Source organism: Sphaeramia orbicularis, chromosome 7 (genome assembly GCF_902148855.1).
Source record: "Sphaeramia orbicularis chromosome 7, fSphaOr1.1, whole genome shotgun sequence".
NCBI classification, from domain to species: Eukaryota; Metazoa; Chordata; class Actinopteri; order Kurtiformes; family Apogonidae; genus Sphaeramia; species Sphaeramia orbicularis.
Genome location: NC_043963.1, coordinates 44,320,004 through 44,340,521, shown reverse-complemented (window position 1 = coordinate 44,340,521; position 20,518 = coordinate 44,320,004). Strand labels below are relative to the sequence as shown.

The 20,518-nt window shown below is 38.1% G+C and overlaps 1 protein-coding gene across 2 annotated transcripts in view; it reads left to right on the top strand.

Moving 5' to 3' along the window:
- The window catches only part of LOC115422891 (MICOS complex subunit mic25a-like), a 256,763-nt gene that overhangs the window by 137,876 nt on the left and 98,369 nt on the right, over window positions 1-20,518 (top strand). For both annotated transcript variants that reach the window (XM_030139508.1, XM_030139507.1), the window contains one exon: window positions 15,776-15,911. In XM_030139508.1, the coding sequence (XP_029995368.1) occupies window positions 15,776-15,911 (136 nt within the window). The remainder of the gene's footprint in view (window positions 1-15,775; window positions 15,912-20,518) is intronic.

Below are 20,518 nucleotides of genomic sequence, written 5' to 3'. Positions count from 1 at the left end.
GACCTACTTTGATTGGTCTGTTTAAAACGGACTAGAGTTCGTGTCCCAAAAAAGTCTGGACTGTGGACTCTGGGTGTGAATACAAACATGCAAACTCTAATTTGAACCAAACAAGCGGACTCTTGGCTGGTTGACTTCTGGTGTGAATATAACCGGCTTCGAGTCAAAACAAACCTAAGAACCATGCACCTTTTTGTGCTTGATGAGCCACTGTAGTAGCCATGTGGCATTGTGGGTAATCAACAAAACAGGAAGTAGCCGAGCAGCATTTGTAGCGTGAGCTAACAGCAGCATCCATGAACTGTGGGCAGACGTGGAGCAATGAGGAGATTAAATGTCTCATTAACATTTGGTCAATGGTTACGTAGGACCTCCATGTTTGTTTTCATCAACACCCGCTGTCTCTGATTCACCCCGCCCCCAACTTTTCTGTCCAACACCAGTGCAGTTCGTCACATGCGTGCTTCTGTTTACAAATTTTGGTCCACTAGCAAAAAGTGCAATAAGAATGCGATCTGATCCAAAAAGAAAAAAATTAAGTCTGGATTCGTTCCGAACCAAATAAGCGGATCAAAGGACTTTCCTGGGATCATGTGCGACACAATAAGCGTCCGTGTGAAACACAACAGTGGAACCAATGTTTAACGGCAGCGAAATTAAGTAAACATTTGATTCAGGAAAATTGTAATCGAATAATTGTTTTAATCCATTGAAGTCGACGAATTGATACACCGATACACATTTGACAATTATTGGGCAGGAATATCACAGTGTCACTACTTTAACTAAAATCCCTAAATAGATTCTCAGTTCCTTTTTATCCTTTTTATTTATCTGGTACTCTCAGCCTGAAATACATTTTGTCCCTCCTCAGTTGCAGATCTTGGTCGCTGTTGTAGCTGACACATGTAATAATGGTGTTTTAAAAGTATTTCTGGTAATCTAGTACAAAACGATTACTAATGACTGAGATATCGTGGATATCTAGTGTCAGAAAGCTGCTTTTTACATGTCTCTGTTAACAGGTATGAGCATAAGAAGAGGGTTATTAACCATGACAGTACAAACCACTCCAAACATGACCGTTACCTGGACATAGTGACAACTAAAAGTAAATAAACAAGCTGAAATTAAAATAATACTATAATCTAATACCTTAGAAATAATGTGCAAATATTAAACATAAGTGTAAAACTCAAAATGACATCTTTACCGTCTGTAGACATCCTGTTCTGGCTAAAGACAATGTCTAAATGTGAGTACTACTTTTTTTTCATTGTAAAATTTTAATATTTGTGAATACTCTATCTTAAAAATCCAATTCGAAAGTATAAAATCTAAAAGTAGGGTTTCAAATTCAAACACTACTGTGAAATAAACGACAATGCATTGTAATACAAGTCAAATATTTCTACTGCAAGTTTTTTTTCCCATAATCCCCATACAGAAGTCAACCGTGAATTCACATTGCAGAGCTTCAAAAAAAAAAAAAGCTTACTAAATGCATGCAAAGTTTTTTTTTGCAGTGGTCCATAACTACAGTCCAATTTGGACTTGGCCCACATGTGCAGCAGAGTCTTCTACGCATAACTGATGACCACTTAGCAAAGGCATTTTGTATTTGCCAACTTGACAGGCTTAACTTAGCTTCTAAATTAGAGATGGAGCGAAGCAGACGTGAGGTTGGAAGCCGTTGTCTTTTTAGTCGAGACCCATTTTGTGTGAGCGAGAGTGAAAAGGAAAAAGCCTCGTCTTCACAGTCGAAAGTAATGGAATGAGAGTGAGATGGAGACGGACAAGGCAGACCTACGTCAAACAGCTGAGGTCAGTTTCAGGGATTTTAACAAGGCCAGCTGTCTGCTACAGTAGTGGTGGATCTAGCTTTAATAGCCAGGCTTTGTCAGATCCTTCCTTTCTGTGTCAGAGGATACAAGTCTACAGAGATCACTCACTGATAACTGGAAATACTGACAAGCCAAGTTCACAGTCCAAGTTTAATAGCAGACTACCTGGCAACTGTAGCTCTGCTTAAAGAGGAAAATACCCAAAAGTACTTGTATGATCGCTGAATACAGGATCAGTCAGATTTCAAGGGCTGACATTTTGCACCAGTGAACTTTGAACAGCTATTTGGATGATGAAGTGATCCCCTTACACAGTTAGTCTGTCAGAATCACAATACTTTATTCATCCCAGGGGAAATAATTGTGTGTTAAAGTTGCACTGTGCAATATAATCAAAAGTAGCACAAAAGAAACTAGAAGCACTCGGAATGCGCAGACCTTTGCCAAGGTAGATCAGTGGGCCCCCCCCAGTAATAATGTACGGTAATTAGCGTAACCTTAAAGATGAATGCAGCTTGTTTACATATACAGGGTGGGGAAGCAAAATTTACAATATTTTGAGGCAGGGATTGAAAGACAGTGTATGACCAATTACTTTATTGAAAGTCATGAGAATTTATTTGCCACAAGAAAATGTACATAATAGAAAATGTTTTTATTCTATGTGTCCTCCTTCTTTCTCAATAACTGCCTTCACACGCTTCCTGAAACTTGCGCAAGTGTTCCTCAAATATTCGGGTGACAACTTCTCCCATTCTTCTTTAATAGTATCTTCCAGACTTTCTCATAATAGTTTTGCTCATAGTCATTCTCTTCTTTCCATTATAAACAGTCTTTATGGACACTCCAACTATTTTTGAAATCTCCTTTGGTGTGACGAGTGCATTCAGCAAATCACACACTCTTTGACGTTTGCTTTCCTGATTACTCATATGGGCAAAAGTTTCTGAAAAGGCATGGATAATAGTGTTAGGTATGATTATGACATCAGTATACGTTTGGTTTCAAAACAATTGATGTAGTGCCTGCTGAGAAAAAACAACTAAATGTTCATTGTAAATTTTGCTTCCCCACCCTGTATATGAACATCACTACCAATACTAACTAATTATCTTGTATCACTGTTTCACTGAAAATGTACATTCACATCTGTAAATTTAGTCACACATGTGAAAGAGGTTAACCAGCTGGAAGTAACTGGTTTCTTCTTCTTCCACTCTTTGAGCGGTGATACTTGGTTAAATGAAACTAACCAAATCAGTATTTGGTGTGAAGTGTATATTTGACATATCAAGTGATTTCAGTATTTCTGATTTTTGCCCAAATGTCCATGTATTTCTTTTTACGTTTCAAATATACAAAGCCAGTTTTGTGTCACGACACAATTTCAGCTGCAATAATTCTAATGGGAAAAAAAACACGCCATTAGTGTAAGTCAAACATAATTCATCCTACAAATGTATTAATCATTTTTACTCACAGTGATAAAGGAAGCCTAGACTGAGTTTTGACAAATAAATAATGATATCAGTATAGCGAACGAAAACAAGGAGCAGAATAATCAGCAGTGAGTACGTTTATGAAAATGTTCTTTTCTTTTTAGAAGGTGAGGACAGTGTAGTTTTTCTGTATTTTTCAACAAGGCCAAGGAGAAGAAATTCTCTTCAGCTGTACAGTTTCAACAAAAGGAGTGGGAAAAGTGAGAGGCAACACCGCCTCTTCAGTGGTTTTGGTAGAAAAAGTGGACTGAGAGTACTAGTGCTTACGTGAACCTCTCCTCCCGGTTGTGGGTGTGATGGAAATGGAGAGATGGGAAGACGAGTGAAAGAGTGAAGATACAAGATAAGGGAAAAGAGGACGTGTGCCCTCAGTCAATTGAAAAGCTGTCAGGCTGCAGCTGCAGACGAGCTACAACAGCAGATAAGGGGAACTCTGTCTCTGGAGCTGTTTTCTGTTTCACCTCTCCTGCCCTCTTCCTCCCTTGTTATCATCTCTCCTTTTCTTTTTAGTCCAGCGCCGCACCAGTATTAATCAAACCGGTAATGGTAGAATAGTCCATTCAGGAATTTGGACCCCTCTAACATGTCAAAAGCCATTTCCTGCCTCAGTAGATAAGGATGGACCTGTTTACCTCATGGTCTTCCCTTGTCTCTGAGGTTCTTTAAGAAGAGCGAGATTCATGCCTGGCTTCTCTCTCCATTCACACCAGGGATTTTCTTATTCTCGGACTTTAAAGTTCAGCAATTTATTGTCATTAAAGCAAATAAAATAGCTTAAAACCATCTCTCCTGAGGTCTAGTTTCTACGTACATATTCCAGTACAAAAGGACATGTTCAGTTCCGCACGAACGTCCATGTTAGAAGTTAAAGTAATGGAGATGGAGCCAATAGAAGCATCCCTCTGTAGCTGTTTCTGAAGAACTCAGTCAGAAGGTTACACTCCTAGTAGAGCGGCACAATATATTGTTTGAGCATCGTTATCGCGATGTACGTGTGCGCAATAGCCACATCGCAGGTCCTGCATTGTAGGAGGCAAATGAACTTGACATGTTCTCAACTAATTTCAAGGCTACCTGACACATACTGCATACAGCGATCCACCAATCACAATCGATCTTAATCAGTTTGCCGAAGCAGACCACGCCCCTGCACATGGAGTCGCTGGTAACAACATAGAAAAATGAGCAACGACCAAGAGAAAATCACCAAAAACGAAGACTTGGTGCCAAAAAGAAAAGCAACATCAATTATCTGGAATTACTTCGGCTACAAGTAGGGATGGGAATCGAGAACCGGTTCTTTTTGAGAACCGGATCCCAGTAGCTTGATTCCTTGGAATCGTTTGCCTGCCTGCTTAATGATTCTGCATATCGATTCCGCCTCAGTTGCGCATGCGCGATGACGTCACGCGTACGCTGCATTGATTTGGTCAGAATGTAGCTAACATGGCGTTGAGGCAGAAAGGCACTAAAAAGATGACACCAGGTCCACTGGAACACTGTCAAAGCTTCCATTTCTTCTAAAGGGTGGAATCCCTCCAATATGCTCAAACATTTGTCCACCGCATGTGAATCATTTACAGGAATGTCACGTATTTGATCCGCTACCTAGCAGCGCTTGTGAATCTAGCGGCAGAGTGAACACCTGGCCATCATCCGGGCCCAGTTGCGGTTCCAGTGCGGACAACAAATGTTGTACCCCCTCAAATACAAGTTTCCGAAGGTAGAGGAAAGGAAATGAGGTGCACAACAACGGGAGACGGGCCGAGTCGAACTGGTTCCATGTAGTAGAAATGCAGCAATAGAGGAATTAGTAAAGAGTCTTAGGTTTCACTGTCACTATAAGCCCCCCCCCAGAACCAGGCCCGGCGTCATCTGTTATTATTATTTGTACATACTGTATATGGTGTATTTTCTGTGTAGAGATGGAAATATAAAAGACAGTTAATGCAAACACACCTGTTTGTACTCTTTTATTCCCTCACCCAATGAGAATTGATAAGAGAATCAATAAGAAATCAGATCGACGAGCAAAATCGATAATGGAATTGATAAATTCTTATCAATTCCCATCCCTAGCTACAAGAAGGATGATACTGAAACACGTGTTCTGTGTCAAAAGTGTGTTGCACCTGCTGCCATGAGAGGAAACAGCTAATTTGTTTGACCATTTACGTCGACACCACACAGCTATTATATCCTCCTGAGTATTTTTTCTTATCGCAATATATATCACAGGGTTTCTCAAAAAAGAACCGGTTCTCGATTCCCATTCCTAATCAAGACAGAGCTCGTTTTCAAGAATGAACAAGAGGCCTTTCGTTCTTATGTTTGGCCGTGAAATGGGCATTACATTTTGTTTGAAGTACTTTTAAAAAAGTCTTAGGAAGTCTAAACCTGTAAGAACCCTGTTTTTGTTTTGTGATAAAGTCAAGTCCAGTTTTATTATTCTAAAATAAGTTAAAGATTTCCCACTAAATCTTTCTGTCGTTTGTGCCGTAGTTATTCTCTGGTGTCTAATCTCTAGTTTTTAACGTGGAAAATTGCAACTATTTAAATCTGGTATTAAAATGTGCACCCCGTTTTAGACTTCACACAAAAGCAGGCTTTGTAATCAACAAAAGATGGAATTTGACTCATTCAAGAACTGAATAGAACATATGCCAAATGTGGAGGCTCATAAACAAGATGTTGCACCACACGCGTCGTAGTCGTCAAGTCAGTTACAATATTGGATTCTGTTCATTTTGCTTCCGACTTCCTGTTAGATGTTAACAAGATTTTCTAATTACCAGCCTGAAAAAGAGGCTAGGCTAAAGATACCAATACTTTGTAGTTGAAAGGACTGAAGTAAAATAGCGTGTCGGATAAACAATGCTTCATATGTACGGCCAAAGCCATTAAGGAAAACACAAAAACCATCAGTCTAACTCTGAGAGACGCGTGGTTTTAGACGCGATAAAAGCATCTTCCTTATCAGTCCCGTGGCTTTGCCAGAGGCTTTTGTAGTTGATGTGCATGTTTTGTGTCTCTCCCATTTTCCAATTTCTCTTCTTTCATTTCTCTTCCCTCTCTTCTTTGTCTCCTTAAGCTGGTCCACAACTCTGAGGCCTCTGTGTTCGCCGTCCGCCTCCGCGTTCGCCGCCGGAGATTAAAAGTGATGGGCAGCGCCATTAATTAAGCAACTAATCTTACTGTTTATGTTTTTGTCATATTTACTGCTCACAGATGCGTAGAAAACTCAACCAAAAAAAAAAAAAAAAAATCGGAACGCTCTCACACACATATACGAAGATGCTTCTGCATTAACACTAACCTCATACTGTACATAGTCTGTCAGGGACGCTGCTTCACCTCATTCCAGCTTTTTCTGCCTCTATCTGTATTTTTTTTACTTTTATTTATTTATTTATTTTCCCTAAGCGCTTCAGTTAATATTGTTGATTTAAGACCTCACCTTCAATTCGGAGTAGCATGTGGACAGAGCTTTAGCTTCGCCGCGGCTAAACCAATTTTCTGCTTCAAGCGCCTTTAATAAACCACGCAGCGCTATCGGGAGACTTTGGCTTCCCTGATGAAGGCCATTTATTTCAAATTAAAGGAGAGTTCCTTATCTTTGACGGCCTCAAACGGAGAGAGAGAGGAAAGGAGTGAGACAAAGATAGAGCTTTGGTGTCGTCCCTTCTCTGTGTTGTTTTTCATGTGACGAAAAAAAAAAAAAAAAAAAGGAGAAGACGCAGGGAGAACCTCCACAGAGTAAAAAAGTAGAAGACAGATAAAACAACGGAGTTAAACCTTTTGAGGTGGCGTTGGGAGAACTGAGCGATCTGATAGGCTGCCGGCGTTTGAAAGAACACCACTGAATACAGCATTTCCTTCTCTTCATCTTTTATCTCAGCTTCTTCTTTTTTTCTCGGTCTCTGTTCATTTTCCTCTTTAACCTCCGTCACCCATGCGTAGATAAACTCATCCATGATACTGATGATGGTGTGTATGTGCTGCTTCTGTGTGGATATAGATATAGTGTAATTGAAAAACCGGGGTCAGCCCTCCTCTGCTAATCAAAGCCTAAATGACAGTTTAATTTGGCTTCAGTTAGATCTGCTGTTAAATGCTCCTCATAGACAGAAAATGTTTGTGTGTGTGTGTGCATGTGTGTTCTGTTCCTGTGTGGGTGGAACATAACTTGCTTGTCTGTGCTTCACTCAGTCAGCATCCATTACTGCAAAGGTACTGAGGCTGTCATAGTTAACAATCACACAGATAGACAGGCAAAAACCAATTATAATACAGCCCACATATCAAATTAAGCACGGCTAATTCAATCTCTCAGAGCACACTTTTTCTGCTGTATTTGATCAGAATGATCCTACCCACTCAATTAGATGCGATTTAGCGTTAATTGCGTGATTTGCACTGAAGCACGTATTAAACTCACCATAGGTTGTTTAACAGGTTGCAGTGGGTGTAGATGTTAATTGTTTTTCGTCTTTGTCTCGTCTCATTTAATCACACCCCTGTTTTCTGGTGGAGTTTTGTTATTTTTTTTTTAACTTCTTGTTTTGTTTGTTTGTTTTACTGTGAATATGATGTGGAGTCAGGCTAGAGCCATTAACTGTACAAATAAAACTAACCTTTGGATTCGTGCATCCATTCCACTAGCTGTCACAGAGTCTATTGTTACCAGGGTTCTCACTAGGATTTTTTCACAGCGTAGGGGCACCATGTACGTCGCATACATGGTGCGAGTTTTGTAGGGGGGTCCAGGGGCATCCTCCCCCAGAAAATTTTGAAATTTATAACTATGGATGGGAATTGAGAACCGGTTCTTTTTGAGAACCGGTTCCCAGTAGCTCGATTCCTTGGAATTGTTTGCCTGCCTGCTTAACGATTCTGCTTATCGATTCCACCTTCGTTGTGCATGCGCGATGACGTCACACGTACGCTGCATTGTTTTGGTCAGAACGTAGCCAACATGGTGTTGAGGCAGAAACGGTCTAAAAACACGACACCAGGTCCACTTACTTGGAACACTTGCAAAGCTTCCATTTCATCAAAAGGGTGGAATCCCTCCAATATCCTCAATGTAGCGGCAGAGTGAACGCCGGGCTGGTTCCGGTGCAGGCAACAAACATCGTAACTCCTCAAATACAAGTTTCTGAAGGTAAGAAGGGAAAGAAAATGAGGTGCACAACAACGGGAGACAAGCCGAGCCGAGTCGAACCGGTAACACGAAGCAGAAATGCGGCAATAGAGGAATTAGTAAAAAGTCTTTAGTTTCACTTTCACTGTAGCCCCCCCCCCAGCCCCGAACCGGGCCCAGAGTCATCTGTTATTATTATTTGTACATACTGTATATGTTATATTTTCTGTGCAGAGATTGAAATTTAAAAGACAGTTAATGCAAACACACCCATTTGTACTCTTTTATTCCCTCACCCAATGAGAATCGATAAGGAATCGGATCGATAAGCAATATCGATAATGGAATCGGAATCGTTAAATTCTTAACAATTCCCATCCCTATTTATAACTCTCTGAAACACTATTTCCTGCATTTTGAGGGGCAAATTTTGAGGAATGAAGACAAGTTTTTGACTTTGTTACAACAATGATTAAAAGCAAAAACTGTTTTATTTTTCAATTTGTGAATGATAATTATTGATAGGAATTACTCCATATGAGAACTTGACACAAATTGCATGAAAATTAGGGAGAATCGGAGCGGCACTCACACTACATGGATGCACAGGCTAAATTTTAGACATAATTTTCCACGGGTGATCAGTCCGTTTAACCTGTTTAACCCTGACCATATTTTCAGGGGAAAAACGCCTAAACAGACATACCCAAAGTAAATGAAGAATTACTTCACAATAATAAGGTTCATATGGATGTTCTTGGTGTCTATGGGCATTTAGAGACCTCACAGAATCTATTCCCAGTCTCTAAAATATTGTATCTATTACTATGCCTAAGTAAACTGTAACAAACTCAAAGAGAAATTAGAATTTTTTATCCTCGCCTGTTTTTTTTTTTTTTCAGCTGGATTGACGATGGTATGCATAAATTTATTGTTCGTGTCGGAGATTTTTAATAGCGTATATTTCACCCCACAAAGATTAAAAATCATGTTTGAACATTAAAGTTTGCACTAAAATACACTTTTGATGTACTTTTATTAACATTAGGGTCTAAATTTTGAGCAAAAGTTGAAAAAAACATTCCTTGTCCTGATTTATTATATTTTTATAGTAGATGAATATTAATATAATTTTTTCAGCCCGCAGGCTGCTAATAGGGCTAAATAAGATAAATTGATTGAAGTCTCATTGTCAGCCAATGAGCGTAAGGCAAGTGATGTTGCCGGGTGGGCGTCAGACAATACCAAGGCACACAAAGTTGTGTTGATTATATTGTTCTCATTTCCTGTCTGCAGCGCTTTGCACCAAGACAAAGGAATATATTTTTTCAAATTCAAATCTCGTTATCATTACACTGGATGATCACACACACACACAAAAAAAAACAGCACTACGCTAGTTGAAAGACAGCGTCGTGGGTCAAAGCTCAGCGTCGGGGCCCCCCACGGACAGTGTCGTGGGCCCTGACGTTCAATGACACTAGTGAGAACCCTGGTTACTCATATCTAATGTGGAAAACAGATACTACTGATCAAAGATGTTTACAATTCATCCATTTTGTCAAAAGAAAAGGCCTACATCAGGCTGTACTAATACTGTTTTCATACACACAGAGGGTTTTAAGTAATCAAAAAGAAAAAGAAAATCTGTAGAATGTGCTTCTTTAACCCATAAAGATCCAGAGCTCCTTTTGCAGCAGTTCCCAAATGAATTTTTCTCTCTATTAACTTTTCTTAAAAGGGTAATATTTTACTTTTTTAAATGGAATTATGCATTTAAAACATTTCCCTGTGGTCTACATAAACTGTAAATGCCACACGTGGGTCTGAATTCGTCATTAATTCAACTCCACAGGTCCATCTTCAGCTCTATTTCTGAGTGTACAAATATATTTATTTAACTCATATTCTTCCTAAAGTTTCTCACAATTTATTTATGTTGTCGTCTGTTATTCACAACTTTCCGACACGATTTTCAAGCAAATTTTATCTTCCATACTGCCGAACTTCAGTCTGTCAGTATTCTCTGAAATATCGTGTACTAAATTGGTGGAATAATCTAAGACCTGAACTTCAATCAACATCTACTTTATCATTGTTTAAAAAGCATCTGAAAAGGACTTTAATTCATGAAAAAATGTAAGGCTGTGTATCACTCGATTTGTATTTGATGATTTGTAATGTGGATTACATTTTTATTGTTTTTACTTTAGTTTATTATTTCAGTTATATTGTATTTTTTAATTTTTTTTTTTTTTTTTGTGTATTGTTCATTTTGGGGGAGGTATTCATATAAGCCTTCTTTTTGGCTTCTAACCTCTCCTGCACAATTTTGTTACTTGTTTGAATGTTGTTGTTTTTTCTATTGCTGTTTTATTTTGTGCAAATAAATTAACAATTAACAATTAAAAAAAAAAAAAAGTAATGACACCAGAAAGATCATTTTGAGCGCTGGCCCTTTAAATGCACATGATCCACTTCATGCCCCGCCCCCTCCAGGTTGTTGGCTGTGCTGCTCTGTCCCGTTCAACCAACAACTGAATATTTTAGGCAATCTACTCAAAGATTGGACATATCAAACGGCACACGTAAACACGAGCACGTTTCCCCCATGTTAGCCTCACTCCACTGGCTGCCCATACATTTTAGGATCCGTTTTAAAATTCTCTTATTTACTTTTAAATCCCTAAATGGCCTCGCCCCGCCCTACCTCTCTGAGCTGCTGCAGCTTCACATACCCCCCCTCCACTCTTTCAGGTCAGCTGACCAACTGCTCCTGAGTGTACCAAAAACTGCGCACAAGTTCAGGGGATCTTTATTCTGTTGTTTTTTATTTGGTAGTGGTTTATTGCTCTTATTTATCTATTTTATTTATTGACTTATTTTGTTGTTTTTAATTGTATGGCTTTTTAATCTATCTTGTATTCTTTTATTTGGGTTTTATTTATTCTTCTGTATGGCACTTTTTCCTTTTTTGTACAGTTTCTGTGTTTTTAAATCTGTTCTGTATTTTATTTTGGTTTTTATTATTCTTCTGTCCAGCACTTTGGTTCACTGCAGTTGTTTTAAAGTGCTTTATAAATAAAATTGGATAGGATTGGATATTTTCAGTATGGACTACAACCGCTGCTGCTGCCAAACAGTTATGTCGTACTCAGAGAAGTGTTCGTCTGAAGTCTTGACCTTATATGTACAAATGTCATGACATAACTAGTTATAAAACATAACAAATTAAGCAGGAATTAGAACAGGTTGTGGAAATCCACTCAATTTTTGCCAAAATGAAAATAAAGATAGCTTTGCAGCACCTGGAGGGTTCAAATTCAAACTTTATGAACTATTAGGGTCCAAATACACAAATAAATGAACCAAAGACTAATAAAAGTGGGTTTAGCTAAATATGACCCCTACAAGTGATTTATGCCCATTTATTATAATATTATCCTCTATCCTGTATTTAATTTAGATGTTCATGAAAACTCAAAGCAAGTAAATTCAACGGATATTATATCAAAACCGTTAAAACTGAAGAAAAAGTGACCTTTCCAGCAAAATATATCAATAACAACACATAAACCAAGTGTCTCCATCCACTGTCATTGATCCAACTCCATGGGTTTTACTGGTGAATCAATGTTGTAGAAGATGACGGTATTTCCACGTTTACTACAGAGCCTCTGAACGTCCAAATAGGTCATATCTGATGACCACTGATGTGCGCATAAACCCAACCTCTCATATTCACAGCAAGGACCTGCGAAAAACTATAATTCCTTCAGTAAATACACTTTTTCAGGTGCTGGGTGAAAGAATATGAAATAATAATGAAGTATAGATATATCATTAACCTTTTTTGTAATATTTGCCTAATTTCACATTCATTGCACAAAATTTGCACACCAGCGTCCTAATATTATTGTGTTAAAGCACTTTTTTCCAATTATTTAGATAATCTGAAGAACATTATAAACTCTAAAGCAATTAAAACTAGAAAAGCACTCTGAGAGCGCAGACCTCCGCCAAGGCCGATCAGTGCCCTCCCCCGATCACCACCAAAATTTAATCATTTGTTCCTTGTGCCAGTATCAATATTTCCTGAAATTTTCATCCAAATCTGTCCATAACTTTTTGAAAGATCCGGATCAGTCTTTGCCATTTGATAGAACACCCCATTGTAAATCCCTGAGTCAAATTGCATGAGATTTGCACAGTTCCCCCATATTGTGATTTCCACCATAAATATTAGTCCCATATTTATTTTACCTATATTTTAAGATTCCTTGACCATGAAAACATACCATTAGCAACTGGATTCATAATTATATCCTTATTAGTTCAGTAGTTATTCACGAAAATCACATTTCTCGTAATGGCGGTTTTCTTCTGGATCTAGCTCCTTAAGTATTAAAGCTACATGAAATCCGGTGGCATACTCCCGATGCGGAACTGACTGAGCTACACGATGGCGCTTGTCAGAAATTTCTACCTTTAATATTAAAGGCACAGTAGGCCAAAAAGTAAGGGCACCCCCATTTTTTATATAAATTGAGATAAAATCTGCCCTCTGGATCAGATCCGGATCAGCCTTTGAAATGTGATAGAGGACCCCATTGTCAATTCCTGAGTTAAATTTCATGAGTTTTGGTCAATAATTAAGCGAGATATTGGGAAACGAAAATTTTGGCCCCATTTACCACAATGTTAACGAAAATTTCAAAGTGATCCAGAATCCAGGATTTCTTCCGGATCACCCCCAAAAGTTAATCATTTCTTCCTTATCCCATTTCCAACAAACCCTGAAAATTTCATCAAAATCTGTCCATAACTTTTTGAGTTATGTTGCACACTAACGGACAGACAAACAAACAAACCCTGGCAAAAACATAACCTCCTTGGCGGAGGTAACAAAAAGACTGTGTCAAATATATAATCTTATTTAATTTATATCATTTCTATTTTTATACCTTGAGCTTTTTTATTATTTTTTTTACTTGCATTTGTATCTATATATTGAAAATGTAAAATATTTTGTGAAATGTGATTTTTTTTTTTTATCCTACTTTGATATAATACTATTATGTATACATACTGTTCAATTGTTCATTGTTCAATTAAAAAAAAACTAAGATAAATAAATAAATAAATGAATAAATAAATAATAATAATAATAATAATAATAATAATAATAATAATGATGACGTATCCTCATTGTTTTAGCTAGTTTGCTGTTGATACTGTATATCATTAACCTTTTAGTAATATTTTCCTAATTTCACATTCATTGCACTAAATTTGCACACCAGCGTCCTAATATTATTGTTTTTAAAGCACTTTTTTTCCAATTATTTAGATAATCTAAAGAACATTATAAACTCTAAAGCAAGTAAAACAAAAAGACTGTGTCAAATATATAATCTTATTTAATTTACAGGGTGAGTCAGAAAAAATGCTCTTTTCATTTAAAGAAATTGTACCACTGAAATGGAAATGCTTATTTTTCTTTTGATTATACAGTCATATTGATGTGGTTATTGAGCATGTCTGGCGATTGAATCATTGATTTATGGCATAGCATAACAGAGGGAATGTCCATTGTTTATTGTGCACCGAAATATCTGCCAACACAGTTTATGCCACCGTGAATGAAATTGAAATTGTCAACCATGACAGCATGTTTACTCGCCATCAAAATGTTTTGTCTCAACGAAGTCGTCCGGCACGACCTTCAACCTGGCTACCATTCAGATTGATGCAAATCTGTGCTCGTTGTCGCATCTCTAACACAGCTCTTCTCGCCATTCGTGTTCGTCGTAGGGCTTGGATTTCAGCCGTGATGCGATTTCGGAGTTCCTGAAGAGTTTGTGGAACAGTCTGATACACCCCGGGCACTGTCATGTAGGCCTATGTCCTGAGTGTGAAAGCAAAGCCCCAACTCCTGTAATTGTTGTCAGTTTCAAGTTTGTTCACTGTGGCATACATTGTGTTGGCAGGTATTTCAGTGCCCAATAAACAATGGACCTTCTCTCTCTTATGCAATGCAATAAATCTATGACTACATCATCAGACATGCTCAATAACCACATCAATATGACTGTATGGTCAAAAGAAAAATCAGTGTTTCCGTTTTAGCAGTACAATTTCTTTAAATGGAAAGAGCGTTTTTTCTGACTCACCCTGTACATCATTTCTATTTTTATACCTTGAGCTTTTTTTTTTTTTTGTACTTACATTTGTGTCTATATATTGACAATGTAAAATATTTTGTGAAATGTGATTTTTTTTTTTTTTTTTATCCTACTTTGATATAATACTATTATGTATACATACTGTTTAATTGTTCATTGTTCAATTTTTTAAAAAACTAAAATAAATAAATAAATAATAATAATAATAATAATAATAATAATAATAATAATAATAATAATGACGTATTGTCATTGTTTTAGCTAGTTTGTGGTTGATACTGTATATCATTAACCTTTTAGTAATATTTGCCTAATTTCACATTCATTGCACTAAATTTGCACACCAGCGTCCTAATATTATTGTTTTTAAAGCACTTTTTTCCAGTTATTTAGATAATCTCAAGAACATTATAAACTCTAAAGCAAGTAAAATAAAAAGATTGTGTCAAATATATAATCTTATTTAATTTATATCATTTCTATTTTTATACCTTGAGCTTTTTTATTTTTTTTTATTTTATTTTTTTTTTACTTACATTTGTATCTATATATTGAAAATGTAAAATATTTTGTGAAATGTGACTATTTTTTTTATCCTACTTTGATGTAATAGTATGTATACATACTGTTCAATTGTTCATTATTCAATAATAAAAAAAAACCTATTAAAAAAATTAAAAAAATAATAATGAAGTATCCCTATTCTTTTAGCTAGTGTAGGTTTGATATGTTGTGCTGCCTTTGCAAAAACTGAAGAATGAACAATTGATATTGAAAGAAAGGTGGATTTATTTTAGTTGTTTGTGTTATCGTACAATAAAGCATCAAACGACCTTCAAGTACAAAGGTCGAGTATTGCACTGTAACTGATCTCAATCTTTTTTTGAGCTATTCACATACGGCAGAGGCTGAAAATGCAAATTAGTTGTATCATTTCTTGAATGTGCTTAAGTAATTCTCTTTCTACATCTAATTTACCAAGACCTTATCACTGTTCATTATGTTTTTGCTACTGAACTCCAAATAAGACAAGCGAATTTACCTCCTGACCATATTTTTCTTTATCTCTGTTTTTTTTTTTTTTTTTTTTTTTTTTTTCTGCAGGCCTCGCAACATTCACCCGGTGTGTTCCGGCCTCCAGACTCAGATTTTATCCTGTTACAAGGAAAACAGCGATCAGACCCTCCGGTGTTCAGACTTGGCCAAAGAATACATGCGATGCATCGACGCTGCAAAGAAGGTGAGGATTTGTCCACATCTGAAAATGGCAGTAATTGGAAAATCAGAGCAGGGGGAGGAAACATATTGTGTCAGTAATGGCATTAAGTTAGAAAAAAAAATATTAATAGCACCTCAATTATCAAAGTGACACAAAAAGTTTTAAATGTCACACGAAACCTCAAAGAGTGGATGATTTGTGGACGTTTGGAACTGAACAGTGCAGTCGGAGTGGCGGCGTTTGAAGTTTCCCATGGAGAGAGATGTTGTTATTTCCAGAGCCGCTCTGTGTCTGATGTAAAAGAAAGAAATTCATTTTTTTCTCATGCTGTCAAGATTGTTCTGGGGGAGTTATGAACAAAGGGAAAAAAAATCAGATTGATAGGATTTTTGAGTGCTGTCACTTTTACATAGAGGGGAAAAAAAAAAAACTTGTCATTAGAAACAATTTTCAGAGTGAATGTCTGATGTAAAAGCATGAAATCCAACTTCTCCATTGCTACCAAACTTGTTTTCCCTACAATACTGAAAATGACACTTTTTCAAAGCCAAACATGGTCTGGGTTGCTCTAAAATAAGTCTTCAGTGTCGGTTCAGCTTGTCACTGCAGTGGTTGAAATTTGAGGCAGTTTACAAACCAGAATCGTTTTTTAAAAAGAGGGTGAAGAATGGCAGCTTTTCATCGAAAATATGCACTTGATGTCAAATAGATTTTTCTCCAGCAACACATTAACATTGCAGCTTCGACATCACTGTTATGTCTGGGATAGCTACAATTAGAGTTGCAAAAGAAGGAATTCCTAGAAGTTGTGTTTGGCTTGATGCAAGTAAACAGCGGGTTCATCCTGTCAGACATCTCTGCAGTCCGATCATTATAAGTCTAGGAGGGTAAAGTATGAAAGCGCTACACACTCTTGTGAGGGTAAGTAACATTCTATAGATTTTTATTACTAATTTATATGTGCTGAAATGGAGTTCTCATTTTCTATGCCTTGAAAACTTACCTTCTAACCCAGTCACCTCTGAGAAAGTAGGATTCGCCGTATATGATGACGGTTATATAAGTCGTAAAGTCATAAAGGTCAGTCTGAAAACTACATTTAAACACAACAAACCCATCTCTTGACCTCTGAAGGCTGAAAATGGTACTCTGATAGGCCATTCTTTCCATTTTTACGCCTCCATACTGGCAATATTTCTCATCGCCATGAACACAATATCTGAGTAAAGCCTTGATGGAATTTCTTCACATTTGCTCAAAGCATTCACCTTAGGCCAGACCCACAAAAGGATCAGCAACAGCAGCAAAACCGGTACAAATGAGTCAAAAATATACCATGTAATTCACAAAACTCACAGAAACAGTGGAACTGACTGCACACTGAGCTGCCACTGTTGCACCTTTGTCATTTGTATGGATGGAAATTAGGGAATGTGTCATTTTTATTGAAGTAATGTGGGGAATATTCGTACGGTCTTTGAAACGTTGGCACATTCTTTACAAATAAGCCTTGGTGCAAAACTGTCTAATTCACATAAGACTAACACAAATTCCTACATGCATTTCACCTGCTTCAATTAATACCTATTCGTGTTAACTGCATGTAATCTCAGCTCTGACTTAGTGAATCACTCTGTTACTCTTTGTTTTTCTAAGTCTTCAAGTTTGGTAGGCTTGAAAGGGTACCTGTAGAGAATTTTTATTGCTAGCTATTTCAAAGATCATGTATAATACTAGCGGTTCTGTCAGGTAACTTATAGCCCATGTTAAGTATGTGTGAGTACTAAGTCATTGCTCCTCTAAATCGTTAAACCCAGCGCAAAATGTGTCCATTTAATGCATTTTGCGCTATCCCGTTTCTGGGCTCGTTGGTTAAAAGTGTGCGCTCGCCCAGTTCCTCGTTCCAGGGCTGATTTTAACGCAGACCTCGGAGGCCCACGTTAGAAGGAGGATGTAATCTTGTAGCTTCATTTCACTTCAATTCTGTCATGTATTTCCTATGAAATATTATTTACTTTTGAAAAAGAAGATTTTTAACACAAGTCTGACAATATCTTTAATGATATCAGATTTTTCCCATGGACATTTTGCACTGAGAAAAACAAAAACGAATTTACCAAGTGAGGATTGATCCGCTCACTGAATTTTATTCTCTGTATCGATTTATGGATTAATATAGATTACTTCAGGACAAAGTATGTGTGGCTTTGAGATATGAATGAATGAATGAATGAATGAATGAATGAATGAATGAGAACCGTATGGGGTCAGGGCCGCTGAACTGGTGTCACACACACCAGCAGGTGTGTGTGTGTCTGTGCATGCGTGTAACGAGATATGAGTGCATGGATTAGAGGAACAGAACAGCGTTCAGTTTTTCTACACAATCTGTTGGTCCTGTTGTTGCCGTGGTTACGACCAACAGTGACCATTTAGAGTTCTGTTAATAAAGTCACCAGTGCGGAATAACTAGGGTCATCCTTAGACGTCCAGCTGGATGCACGATATATATGTGTAAATAATTCAGTTCAGTTCAGTAAGGGGGGGGGGAGACATGGAGACAGCTGAGGGGGTCCATCTATAGTCAGATGAGGGTGAGGAGGTCCATCCAGACAGGTGAGGGTAAGGGAGGAGGTCACAGATATCCTATAATAGTTCTTCATTCTAACTATAATGCTGTCAGATCAGATGACTGGAAACAGCGGAGGCGTTGTTCTGGGTTAAATAGTGAACGCACCTGTTTAGTGCACCCTTCAGTGCTAATAGTGAGCGAATGATGGTTTAGCGAACGCAGCGAGCGCAGAAACAGATTTTGCGTTCGTTAAGCTTCTGCGTTCGCTGACCCATCGTTCGCTCACTGTTAGCGCTGAAGTGCACGCAAACGGCTGCGTTCACTATTTAACCCACAGACGAGCCCCAGACTCATTGTATTGTCCGATGACCTGGGCTGTGATGGACCGGTCTCGGGTCCATTACTGCAGTTTTCAGTTTTTCTTCATTCAGTCTGTGCAGTGAAGTGCAGAGAATCATCCTTGAACACTAGGAGCTGTGGCACAAAGCAGCAGCACTTTGCTTTCAGGTGCAACACTTTCTGGGTGGATCATATCATCCTTAAAACAGAGCAGACGGGGCACGCAAACGCTGTACAATCCATTCCTCAGATTCAAGGATGAGCTCATTACAGTTGGGTGGTCACTGTGTCCAGGGCCGGAGTGGACCCCTTTTTCAGCCTGGGAGTTTCCTGCCCAAACCGTCCCACTGTTTCCGTGGAGGAGGAATTTGAATAAATGAAACAGCAGCTAGCTCTAACAATGCCTTTTTATTGGGTATAAGTTCAGGTGTAAGTTAACAGAAAACACTTCGCTTTAACCATATGGGGGGTGCGGCACCGAGGGCACCGGTGGGTAAATCTGCCAGGTTTACACTAAACTCTTCAGTAGCTTCACTTTTCTTTAACCTGACCTTTTTGGCTCCACCTGGCCTCTTCCTTCCCTCCATCACCACCGAGTGACTCGTGCTATCGCTCCAGAAGACGACTCGCACACAAACTCTTTCCAACTGTCTCCCCATTATGTGACAAATGCCTTACTGAAGAAGCCACTCTTCATAGTTATTTATTTATTTAAAGGGACAGTGCTTATTAGGGACCGAGCCAGAAGGTAAGGCCCTCTCACACAGTGAGAGGCCTTGCCTGCAAGCAAGGCCCTATTGTTATTCGTTCGTTTTTATATTATTATTTTTCCGTGACGCTTTAAACTGGATTTTGACCCCATAAACATGCTCAAAAACTCACCAAATTTGGCACACATGTCAGGTCTGGCGAAAAATTTGATAAAATGTAAAATATATCCCCATAGGTGCCAAAATGAGCTCTGTAGCGCCCCCTAGATACACAAAATCAGCCCTAGCGGCCAGTAGGAATGTCGTAGAAACATGAAACAAACGCCAAAATTTTCGGCTCATCAAGCCCGACAAATCACATGCTGACACTCATGACTTAACTCCAACAGGAAGTTCAGAATTTCCCTTTCAAAGTAAAATGCTCAAATTGCTAACTTCCAGTAGGAATGTCGTAGACACACCAAACCAACGTTAAAACGTTCGTTTAATTGACCCCAACAAATCATGTGCTGACACCTATGACCTATCTCCAACAGGAAGTTCGCAATATGACTTTCAAAATAAAATTTTTAAAACTAACTCCGATGACACCATTTGTCGTATTGACTTCTAAATAGCACCAAAAGATAGAGTGAACCCTCCTCGAAAAAGTAATCTCATACTTTTTCCAGAACTGTCTTAGTTTTTTTTTTTAGAAGCCCGCAAACTTCTGATGTTTGGAACTCATTGTTCACTTTGGAGTTTTTCCCCATATGTGACATATCTACACATTCACAGGACTCACCACAACTCTCACATGCAAAAATTTTTGAGATAGGATGTACGGTTATTGATTTATAACAATTTGTTTATTTTCATACTTTTTCCACTTTAGACTGCCATTTGACCCCCTTAACATGCTCCAAAACTCACCAAATTTGCCATGTATGTCATGGCTGGTGAACACTTTGATTCAATATCAAAATTAACCCCTTGGGTGCCAAAATGGACTCTGTAGCGCCACCTAT